This window comes from Lycium barbarum, chromosome 6 (genome assembly GCF_019175385.1).
Source record: "Lycium barbarum isolate Lr01 chromosome 6, ASM1917538v2, whole genome shotgun sequence".
Lineage (NCBI taxonomy): Eukaryota > Viridiplantae > Streptophyta > Magnoliopsida > Solanales > Solanaceae > Lycium > Lycium barbarum.
In genome coordinates, this window is record NC_083342.1 from 4776548 (window position 1) to 4788169 (window position 11622).

Below are 11622 nucleotides of genomic sequence, written 5' to 3' on the forward strand. Positions count from 1 at the left end.
GCAGGTTACTCGGTTTGTGAATTTGCTGATTTGGATTATTTTTGTTTTAAAGATATTGTTAAAATTATTCCGCAAGTGAATTTTTAAGTCTATTATGAAAAACGATAGTTACATCGCTCATTACTTTTTGGGAGGACTTATTTGCTTCTTCTTTTCATGCTGGCACACATAAAATCCTATCATCAGTGATCAAGCATTTACAGCTACTGATCTGAAGATAATATAGCATGGACTGTTTTAGAGCAGATTAAGTTTAAGGAGAAGGAGAGGTAGAGTTGCGGCAAGATTCAAAATCTACACTTTTTTTTTTTAGTAAAGTTTACCCACTAAATACATAAGTGTATATATGTAAATACTTCTTCATATACGTAGATATGTAAGACTTAGTTATATTTTTCGATTTACAATTGAATGGAGAAAATATGTGATCAAATAGTCTATAACATTCTTACATGCTGTGCTTGGAAAATTTTATTTTCCTATATGTGTTTTTTTTTTTTGTAATATTGCTAATATTTGTTCTTTATATTTCCATGCAGGAATATATTAGAAAAAATGGACGTGATTAAAGATTCTGAAGAAAGAACTTGAATCAGAATTGGAAAAACTAACTATGTCTCTTTCACTTTGGGAAATGGTAATTTTGTGTAATTTTCTATAAAATAGTTTAAATCTTATGACTGAATAGCCTATTTCCGGATGTTTTTGCCCTAATTTTTTGGAATTGACTATATTACGTTTTCTTTAGATTTAACAATATTATAGAAACCATTAAAAAACTAAAAGTTATCTTAAATTTTTTCTTTCAATATATTAAAAAATGAATATATATATATATATATATATATATATATATATATATATATATATATATATATATATAAAACAAATGAATAAAGAATATAATAACAAGGATGAAAACAATGAAAAAGGACAAAACTTCCTTGTGTTTATGTTTTTTTTTTTTTAATTATTCTGAAATTAATATTAAGAAAACTATATGTTGTGTTGAATTTTTTTCTCTCTTTTTCTAAATTGAACTGTTCAATGTGATAAATATCATTTTTTTTTTTTGGTTTAATATGATACATGATATCATCCAATTATGGCTAATGTCATATAAGACACATTATCTTGATTAATTATCTAAATTCATGTATTGAGAAAACATTTGCATTGTAATCAGATTTTTATATTATTGAGAAAAAGTATATAGTCTATTTTGTGAAGGTGAAGATTTTATGCCTCCATATTTAAAACGCGGAAGAAATGAAGGTTGAAAATATTCTTTCAATTAATGAGAAGTTAAAATGACTCATAACATTCGGCATATGCTTCTATATATGTAAGTGGATACAATATCTCTCCATTTCCTGTCACATTCTCATCAAGTTAGATTTTTTTTTTTTTTACTGTCTTTTGCTTTTTATAAGTGCAAGAAATGAATAGAAGGCTATGATTTCACTCAAAGAGACGGGGATAAACTTGATCAAAGAATATATAAATATTAGTTTTTTTTATAATAATTATAACAATAAATTCAGTCATAAATAATTTTCTTTAACGATCGCACGAAGCGCGAGCTAATTACTATTAAGAAGAACCGGTTGGTGCTCCTTTTTCGTTATCCGTTGTGGACTCCCCCCCCCCCCCCCCATAAAAAAAATTGGGCCCCATATTAAACAGGCCCATAAAAAAAATTATGGGCCCCATATATATTAAACAACAATTAATATTAAAAAAAAAATGTGGGTCCCATATTAAACACCATCTAGTATTAAAAAAAAAATGGAACCCACCACATCCAAACTCATGGGAAAAAAAAAGTAGACCCCATATTAACAAAATCAAGCAATATTGAAAAAAAAAGTGAATCCCATATTTAAAAAACAAACAATGTTAAAAAAAATGCGGGCCCCATATTAAACACCATGCGTATTCGTAGCAAACACTAATATAATAAAGTTTTAAATACGGAGCACAAACTATAATGTTATATTAATCGTGTTTTGAACATAGTATCCCATATTAACAAGATCAAGCAATATATATAAAAAAAAAAGAATCCCATTTTAAAAATATAAACAATGTAAAAAAAAAAAGTGCAGACTTTGTATTCTTAGCAAACACTAATATAATAAAGTTTTAAATACGGAGCACAAATTACAATGTTATATCAATCGTGTTTTGAACATAGTATATATAAAAAAAAAAGGGTCCCATATTAAACAGGTCCATAAAAAAAAATTGTAAAAAAAAATTGTGAGCCCCATATATATATATATATAGTGCAAATTAATAATGTCAAAAAAAAAAAGTGCACCCCGTATTAAAAATCAAACAATATTCATGTAATTTCTAAAGTATCTCAGTAAGTCAATAATGATGGATTCATTGCCGCGTGCGTATCAATCCATTAGTGGGAGCAAATGAAATTACTTTTCTTCAAAAGGTTAAGTAGTCAAACCATACAATTTTCTTTCTTTTTTTATATTAGCCTGAGATCTAATGTAGATATTAAACTGTTGTATTTGTTATTCCGCCATATCATTTATTTGTTATGTTTACTAAAATAAATATACTTAAAATATTTATATTTTAAAATAAGATAGAATTTAATTTCTTTTTTATTTTTATTCTTACTCTAATAAATGTGAAAAGAGATTAATGTCGTAAAAAAAATATATCAAATGGAGATCAAATAATGAATAAGGTAAATTAGTCAAATTATAATTCTAATCGACGTTTTCTTAAAAAAAAACATCCAAAAGACAACATGACAAGTAAAACGAGCTAAACCGAGAATCTTTACCAAAAATTAAAAAATTGTATTTCTTCGTTTAAATAGAAAATCAATTTAGAAAATCAATTTTTACTTTGTTTCGTTTTAAACATGTAAAATTAATTTAATAATTTGAATTAGAATTATCTAAATCAAAATTTGATAAAAAATAATAAGTATTTTACAGCTTTAAATTAATCGAATTAAAATTGAAAGTATCAACTGATGCTTAAATATTGGTATTGTTTTATCTCAAAGAGAGGAAAATAGTTTCCTTTTAAACAAGTCTTCTCTTTTAAAAAGTATTAATAAATTTTCGTAGCAAACACGAATAAAATAAAGTTCTAGATACGGAGCACAATTACAATGTTATATTAATCATATATATATATATATATATATATACATATTATCATTATCTAAACACAATTACATATACATAAATACATTATAATCCAAAGTGTTGGGCCCGTGCTATTAATAAGTGAAGGGTTGGGTACGACAAAGGGTAATTCAATAAATGTATCTTTGGTCCTTCAGGGTATTTCCGGTATTCTACAAATGGTCAAATAGTAACTTTGGCACTAGATTTTTTCTCACTCTAGGTGTACTTGCACTCCAAAATTCTGGAATGATCTTTCAACTTGTGTCTCTGGAAGTGTCCATCTTCGTCTTCACCCTCAATTTGTGTCTCTGGAAGTTCACCCTTGAGGTATGCTTCTCCTTCTTGCCCTAATTTTCTTCAAATTTACCAATTTTATGGCTTAAATTCATTGTTATTGTCAGAATTTTCATGAATTATCTCTTCAATGTTCTTTGGCTTTTTTTCCATTGTACTGCTGAGCTATTGTGTGCTGCTTCTTCCGATTTTCTGGTGGGTTCTTTTGGTTGCTTCCTTTTTTTTTTTTTTTTTTTTTTTTTTGTTTGTTTGCTTAGCTTTCTGGTGGTGGGTTTGCTTCAAAAAATCAAAAATTGTAAAATTTTGAAATGACAAACCCGGTTGAAGAATACACTGTTTAATTTTTTGTTGAGTTTTGGGACTAAATTTACTGCACTTGGAGTTTGGTGATTTAGTAGCCTTCTTGCTAAATTTGGGTAGAAAGTAGAGTCTTAGTTTTGATGTTGTTCCTTTGAAATCATTACTCTAAGCAGGACTATAATGAAAATATAGAGCTTTGTTGACTAGGTTTTCTAATTTGATGTCGGAGAAATTTGATTTATCTTTATAATGTATAAAGTAGAATCTTAGTTTTGATGTTGTTCCCATGAAACCATTACTCTAAGCATGATTATAATGAAAATATAGAGCTTTTGTTGACTGCGTTTTCTAATTTGGTTGCTCCATATCGTCGGAGAAATTTGATTTATCTTTATAATATATAATAATCTTTTGTTGAAAGTTATATCAAAATGGTCGGCTCAAATATGACCTGTAAAAGGAACCAAATCTCATCTTTTTTGGTCGAGCAGTGAAGAAAGTGGGATTACAGGGCAGGGCCTTAGATGTTAGCGAGGTCATGTCAAGTTTGAAATTAAAGGCAGGGACTTTTCAAGTGTAGATGCACTTCCAAAATAAGTGAACATTCTTCTTGTATAAATGAACAAAAAATTGTACAACATCATTGATGAGTGTTGTTTTAAACTTTTAATGGTGTAAAATCTTTAATTTGTACCATGTAAAATGCTTCAACAACTAATAGAAACTATTAACAGAAGACAATGCTCCAAGTTTGCCTAGCTTCCTCTAAGAGATTCTAGAACCAAAAGAATGTTATAATGTAATAGATTCAGCAAACGTTCTAAAGTTCGTAAGTTGTCACGAACTTGAGCCAAAGCCATTGATAAACTACTTTTTGTAATCAAGATAGTTCTTCAGAAACTTTGACTTACACTTAAGATTGTATCATGGTTTTAGGTGTAAACTGCAAGATAAGAAAAAGAGAAGGACAAACTTGTGAGCACATAATGTAGCATGGATCCAATTTACAGTTTCAGTTTACCTGCAGCAAGACACAAAACACATCCCTATAAAAGGGTAAAGAAAAAATATAGAAAAAAAAAGGTGCTAGATTGAAAAGGTTAGAGCTTTTTCAGGTTCAGTTTGTGTTTGACAAGTTTTGATGCAAAGTTATGTTTTTTCCCCTTTTCAATAGTTCAGAGCTTTATGTTGAAGAGTTGTGGTTATTTTGTTAACGGGGTTTTGATTTCTTTCTTGGGAATGGGGATCTTATATTTCCAGAATCTATACGTTGTCAGGTATTTTTCATCTCTCTCCGTGCTCTTCGTCCTCTTTTCTCGATTTTTCTGGTGAGTTCTTTTCAGCTCTATTCAATTTTATTTCCATTTTTCTGGTTCAGTTTTCTGGCCTCCTTCATATTTTCCTGGTTTCTCTGGTTCAATTTTTTTGCCTCTGTCTAATTTGTTACATTAGATAAGTTTTGCATTGTTTTTTCCCCTTCTTCTTGCAATAGTTTCTACCCATCACTCCTGCATTCTTTTGAAATTTTGTCCAGTTTTTCTTTAATTTTAGTTTTCCTACTCTTCGCATAATTTTTTGCTAGGTGTTTTATATGCATGCCAGTAATTGTATCTGATCTGCGCATGCATATTTGCAAATAGATAACTGGTGCATATTTAGTTGTATATTTTATATTTGTTATTACAGATCGGTGACGCCTTTTCAATTTTTGGCACCAATTAATTACTGCAAATCGAAATATCCATGTAAAAAATTGTAGTATCGAGCTTATGCTTGCTTACTTGTCCACATTGTAGGCTATAATAACATAAATACCCTTCGTCGTCTATGCGACTCACGCTTATTATAAAGTTAAATTAAATGTGTCTGTTTTCCTCCTGTCAACTTTATGTTGCTTTATCAAGAGCAAAAAGTTCAGACTGTGTAAAAATATTAATCCGACCTAGAACAATAGACGATCCCGATGATCATTCTACCTACAATATAGTATATAATGAAATTATCCATAAAGCATTCTCTTAGGACTTTCAAAAAGTTACTAACTATTCATATAACATATGTAAGTTATTGCTTGCATTTACATTTTTCATCAACCTTACTTCCTTTATCATACTATTCGATTGTTTAACCCACTTTAATTATTTTTCAGGGGATATAAAATGACACAGCTACTTGGTATATATGCAATCACTCTTGAAATACCAGACTGGACCTGTAAAGTGTAAGTTGTGGATATATGCAAACCATGAGAAGGTTCTCACCATAAGATAAAATATTTGAACATGATCTGCAATATTGAAAATTTTGGTTTCTTCATATTCAAAATCTGCAGTTAAGCTACTTTCTCTCCCATTCATGCTTTGTAATATGTTTTTCACTATTTTGGTTACCAATATTTCACTGGTAGCTGTATCTTTTCGTTTCAAAAGTTCTTTTTTTCAAATTTTTCTTCGTTTAATTCACCCACGCCTCATAATGGGACTCTGGTGGTAACTCTTACGTTTTCTGACAGTTTCATTTTTGCCAAATTTGGTTCTGCGGTTTAAGCTCTGAGTTTCATGTCATTTATTAATATGTGTTTTTCTTGCTTATTTAAATTTTTCTTCCTTCTTAAGAAGTAGACTTGTAAGGTGAAATTCTTCTCCTTTTTTTATTTTTTATTTTTTTTACTGTTAGTACCCTGTGCAATATGTGATTCACGCGAATGACTTGCGGTATTGGGGAACTGTGCGTACCAGTGAACCCAAGGCTTTTGATTATATGCCCAAAATAACTAAATACTTTTTTTTTGTGGCTTTTGTTTCTCCACAGGTGTTCTAAGACCTACTCTTCTGTCATTCAGGAGCTGAAAAGGTGCATTTACTTTTACTTTTCAATATTGGTAAACAATATATATGCAGTGTTAAGAAATCATGTTCGAATGTATTCTATTTGCTTGCGTTGTGTATTTTTATTGTGCTGTTACTGCTACATTTTGTTGAACACGGTGTCAACAAGTAAAACCAGGTTATTACATAACCTTGATCAAAAGAAAAAGTAGATATAACTTATCACTGCCCTCATTCTTCGTTTGACTTTGACAGTGAGTCTTTTCAAATGAACATGTGTTTTAGCTTTAAAGAAGGCATATTTTCTTCTTTCTTAAAATCTTTGTAGATCTTTCTTACCGTTGCAGCTCCTGGGAGATATTCTGCTATATTGCTCAGATTATGTTGCAATGACACTTTCTGTTAGCTCACGAGGCAACTTGAGGAGTCTTCTGAGCCTATGCAAGGTATTGATCACTTTTCATGTTCCTCATTGTCACTCTTATTCGTTTTTACCCTTATGCCTCTTATAATGCTTGTCTACGTTCTTTTGGTGCAGTTGCTTCCATTTGCTTTCTATTCTGTATGATTTTACTATGTTTCTTAGTATACCCTTTTTGTGAAAGAACTTATATTTTCTTTTATTGGTAAAGTTGTTTATTCCAGATGATTATATATTATATAATCTACAGAAGTAAAGGAGTAAACTTTTACTTAGCATCGTTTGCGAACTGGAATCGGGTACAAATTTATCAGATCATTTATCGTAATACTTTTGTTGGCTTCCCCTCCAAATTCTTTTTCTATTTTAAGTGAGAGTAGTTTGTCGATATTTACAATTTAAAGAGAAATGGAGGCAAAGTATGTATTCAAATATGATTTATAATTAAAAGCATAAGCTTGTGGAATTCTTATTCAGAATTGCGTCAAGAGGTCTGTTCATGTTGTTTTCCTCTCATACATTCTTCCACAAAATCTATTTGATGTCGTTAAGCAAAAGGGTAAGGAAGTAGATAGGGAAAAAAGTTAAGTGCCTATCTTGAAAAATCAGTTTTCTCCCAGTAGCAGCCCATCGAAAAGGTGATTGGGAAGCCTGAAAACATTGGAAAAGGATATCTATGAATACTTGGAATTTTGTTCCAATTTTATCCCCATCGTTAAACATATTGGTTTTTGGCATCTACTTTGCAGCAAGGACTGATTGACACCTTTCATTTCTCTTGATAATTACTGTGTACTTGCGAAGTTAAATCACAAGTATGTGTTTAAAAAACTAACAATTTAAGTTTTGTGCTATTCAAACCTGTAGTGTTGTGGTGATCTCTAATATGTAGGGTCATTAACAATTGGTAGGGAGAGTGCAATTTCTGGTAGATCACCCAAATCTCATCAACTTATTGAATGTTGTGGCGCTGATCAGGAAAGAGGTTTCTGGAGGTAACCTGTGTATGAATTCATGTCAAATAAAAGCCTAGACAATCATTTTTCAGCAGTGTCTTTCCTGCTCTTTCGTGGCCAACAAGACTGCACAGTGCTTGGGCAGCTTGAGGCTGATTTATTTACATGAAGAATTGTGAGTTTAGGTATTTTATTTGAATATCTTCTCCTAATTTCACTAATAAGATTTTTAGTGTATAAACTTTTAACCAGATTTTCTCTTCACTATGTAACCCTATTGGTGTTGCCATTGCATGCACTAACGGACCTACTAATTGCATCAACCGATAACAAAGAGAACTGAAATGGATGACGAGTAAGGATGAGTTCTAATTATGATGTTTACCTGTAAGAGAAACAATTCAAAACCACTAGAGGTCAGAGTTTCAGTTGAGAAAAAATCTGAGATCAAATGTTGGCCGGTAGTGCAGATTGCGTCTAGATATTACTCCCTCTGTCCCAATTTTTTCGCTTTCCCAGATTTAAATTGTATGAACTTTAACCAACATTTTAAGATATTTTTCGCCAAATTGATATGAGAGAAGTTTTAACTTATAGTAGCTTTCATGTAGTTTTCAAATATATAAGTTTTTGTATCAGACTGACTACAGCACAGACTGGTGTACAGAGAACAACTTACAGGTATTTTACAGTTCCATGAAAGTGTCATTCAAATATATTTCTCCAGTACTACTTTTTTTCACTGTTATTTGAAGTATGATAATTCTTTTTATACTTTTGTGCCACTGAATATAAGGAGATTCTATTTATTTTGGAGGTCTACACAAAAAAAAAAAATCCTAATTGAACGAAGTGAGATGGGAATATTTTGATAAATACAACAATTACAGGTATGTGGGATGGTGTTTGTGACAGATGTCTGGAAATAGTTCTCTGAAATAATGCAAAAAATTGCTGAAGGTAACTGCTGGAATTTTTAAAACAGAAACTACTGATAAATAAACATCATTTGAGATTGTGCTAATGGAGAGTTGTTGAATTTTAACTTGTCCCTTTCTCTTGAACACCTGCTGCTGGTGGAAAGTGACAGGTATCCCGTGGAACTAATCTTGGACGGAGGTCCAGAGGGAGTACCTAAATAGCACTCTGACGAAATATCAGAGAGAGCTTAAGATACAATATTGAGTTGATAATTACATGGCCAACTTAACATTTTGAATTAGACGAATCTCACTTCTGGAAGCACAGTTTGAGTGATCAGAACTCTATGAAAAAGTTTAATTGCTTAACCTTCATAGTTTTGCTTCTGATTATCTTCGTTTGATATCCTTAAAACATTTAATGTGGGATGAAATTTGCTGCTGAAGGTGAAGAATCGATCAAATGGCTTTAGGATTCATGCTAAAATATTTCTTCATGAAGTGTTATCATAAATGTTTCTGTATATTTCCCCCATCTTCTTGCTAAATATATCTATTTGCTGACACTGGTTTAGAGATTTAGTTTACTACATTGAATTTATTTCTAGCATCCAAGGAAAATATCCACATTATCAAAAAAAAAATCTCTATAATTATTTCCTATATTTCAGTAAAAATAGTAACTTTCCTTGCTTTTGAACCTTACCAGTCGTTTCAGATCAAATTTCAGAGGGTATCTATGTGTTTTGAGGATATACATTATGAACCCTTCCTCACAAGTCTTCATGAAGTTATGCATACTAATTGATTTTTTACCTTGGTTACAGTTTATTTAGTTGATCTTGGAATTCCATTATTTGCTTGAACTATTAGCTGGAATTTTGTATGCATCTTACGAAACTTATTCTCATTGGGCCACCTTCTTACAGTGTAAACTTCATTGGTTAAATATAATACATTTACCAAAATTTCATTTAGCTTGACACCAAGCTCAGTCCCCTTCACCCACACTCCCAGTCAGTATTGACTCAATTACCCATAAAAGATGGAGCTTATGACTATAGGAGGACTTAATATATCGAACAAGTTATTGTCTGTAGAAGGTACCCAATCTGCAAATTTAGTAGAAATGAAATATCAACTTTATGCTTTTTATGCCCTTTATCATTTTTTTTTTGGTGGTTTTGCAATTCATTTTGTTGGATTTCTAGCTGTTAGTATAATCTTTCCTTCTCAGCCATGCTCGGTAACTGAAGAGCTGATTGATGGATTTAGAGATGGAGAATTATTGTTCGTTCTCTAGGTTTTCCCTGCTCTGTGCTCTTATCTTTACGTGGCAAGTGTTTGAGAAAATTTCTTGTTTTGCTTTATTCCTTTTTCGTCTCCTCAAAATTCAGCTGCACTTAAATTCTATCTCGGTTTACTATGGTTTTTGAGGGATTAGATCTTATGGAGCAGTTATTACAAACTTTTCAACAATATGTTTGACAAGCTTGTTCATATAAAGGTAAGATGGATTACAGATGATGTGGGGATTCCCTTTTTACAACGGAAAGAAGGAAGTGACAACCCAGCAGAAGCAGATGTCGTAAAGTGTAAGAAAGGTGAATCAAAAGCTATGAAACAGGAATTCAAGACATTATACATTGATGTTTGTGGTCAACTGTAAAAGGATGCACCTCCTTTTGTCATGAAACGAACTGAAGAATATAGGCAGCAAGCTTTACATTGTTGGAAGTACATATTCATGATCTTTTAGATATCTTGTACACCTTTGTTCCTCAATGTATCTAATGCTATATAGTATGAAGCGTTGATATTGTGAACATTTGATCAGGTTGACATTATTACTTCCGTTTTCAGTAATAATCCATGCTGATTAAAACAAATATAAAATTATTCTCAATATTGTATCTTTTTGGTGATGTTGTATTAATATGTCACACAATGAAGTTGGGCAAAAGCCCGTGCTATGCATGGGCACGGGCCATCTAGTAATATAATCAATAACGACAAAGGAAATCCCGACAAAAAGCTAATGTTTTACCGATCTCTATATAAGAGAAAATACATCGGAACCCCCATAAAGTTGATACTTTTTTCAAAAAAGACATTTAAACTTTGCGGGAGTTTCATAACTCGGACCTGTTTGAACTAAAATAAATATACCCTTTTGACTCATTTTCGCACCAATTGTGAAAGCACGCAGAAAACGCGCATGAAGGAACAAAAAAACAGCCATAAACCAATATTGAAATGCCACGTGGCTTCCCAATTTGACAACTCACCCCAAACCATTTTTATAAACCCTTCTTTTAAATAGCAATGCTTTTCTTTACTTTATTTATTTTAATTTCTTTTTCAATTTTTCCCCTCATCTTCTTCATCCAACTTCGACCCTGTTCTCTTTCATTATTTCCATTATCATCTTGCTTTTCTTTCACCCTTATCTTCTTTCTCCTCTGTTTTTCTAAGCTCTTTATTATTTTTAGGCTTTTTTTTTTCTTTTGATTTTGATATTGTAGTAGAGTTTGACAGTAATGAGGGAGAACACTCAAAATTCATGCCTCTGCAATTATCTCCGGCCAGAATGATAAAGGGCAATTTTTAGGTTTTATCGTTTCTCTCTGTTTGAATCAATTTTGCTCAAGTTATTTTTGAAAAAGCAATATTCATTTTTTTGTTTGTTTGTTTGGTTCAGTGGGTTCCTTTCCCCTCCTAAGAATGGAGATTGGG

At 31.3% G+C, this 11622-nt stretch overlaps 1 protein-coding gene across 9 annotated transcripts; it reads left to right on the forward strand.

Moving 5' to 3' along the window:
- The first annotated feature begins 3327 nt into the window (after positions 1–3327).
- LOC132600562 (uncharacterized) lies at positions 3328–10792 on the forward strand. 9 transcript variants are annotated; one of them, XM_060313821.1, is made up of 6 exons: positions 3332–3494; positions 5022–5089; positions 5911–5982; positions 6573–6614; positions 6918–7035; positions 7903–10792. In XM_060313821.1, exons 1-6 carry the CDS (start codon positions 3414–3416, stop codon positions 7909–7911), a joined length of 390 nt encoding a protein of 129 aa, XP_060169804.1. In that variant the 5' UTR covers positions 3332–3413; the 3' UTR covers positions 7912–10792. The 9 variants fall into 9 exon arrangements, 4 of the variants coding, with proteins under 4 accessions (XP_060169804.1, XP_060169803.1, XP_060169801.1 ...); XM_060313820.1 differs by having other exon boundaries at positions 3338–3494; positions 7922–10792; XR_009567253.1 differs by having other exon boundaries at positions 3339–3494; positions 6918–8647; positions 10394–10792.
- The last annotated feature ends 830 nt before the right edge of the window (positions 10793–11622 follow it).

Bases quoted from the DNA above. Each gene is read 5' to 3' on its own strand.
- LOC132600562 (XM_060313818.1), top strand. From the start codon at position 3,414: ATGATCTTTCAACTTGTGTCTCTGGAAGTGTCCATCTTCGTCTTCACC. The intron at 6,615-6,917 runs GTGCATTTACTT...AAATCTTTGTAG, and splicing joins GTCATTCAGGAGCTGAAAAG to ATCTTTCTTACCGTTGCAGC. The intron at 7,036-10,393 runs GTATTGATCACT...GTTCATATAAAG, and splicing joins GTCTTCTGAGCCTATGCAAG to GTAAGATGGATTACAGATGA.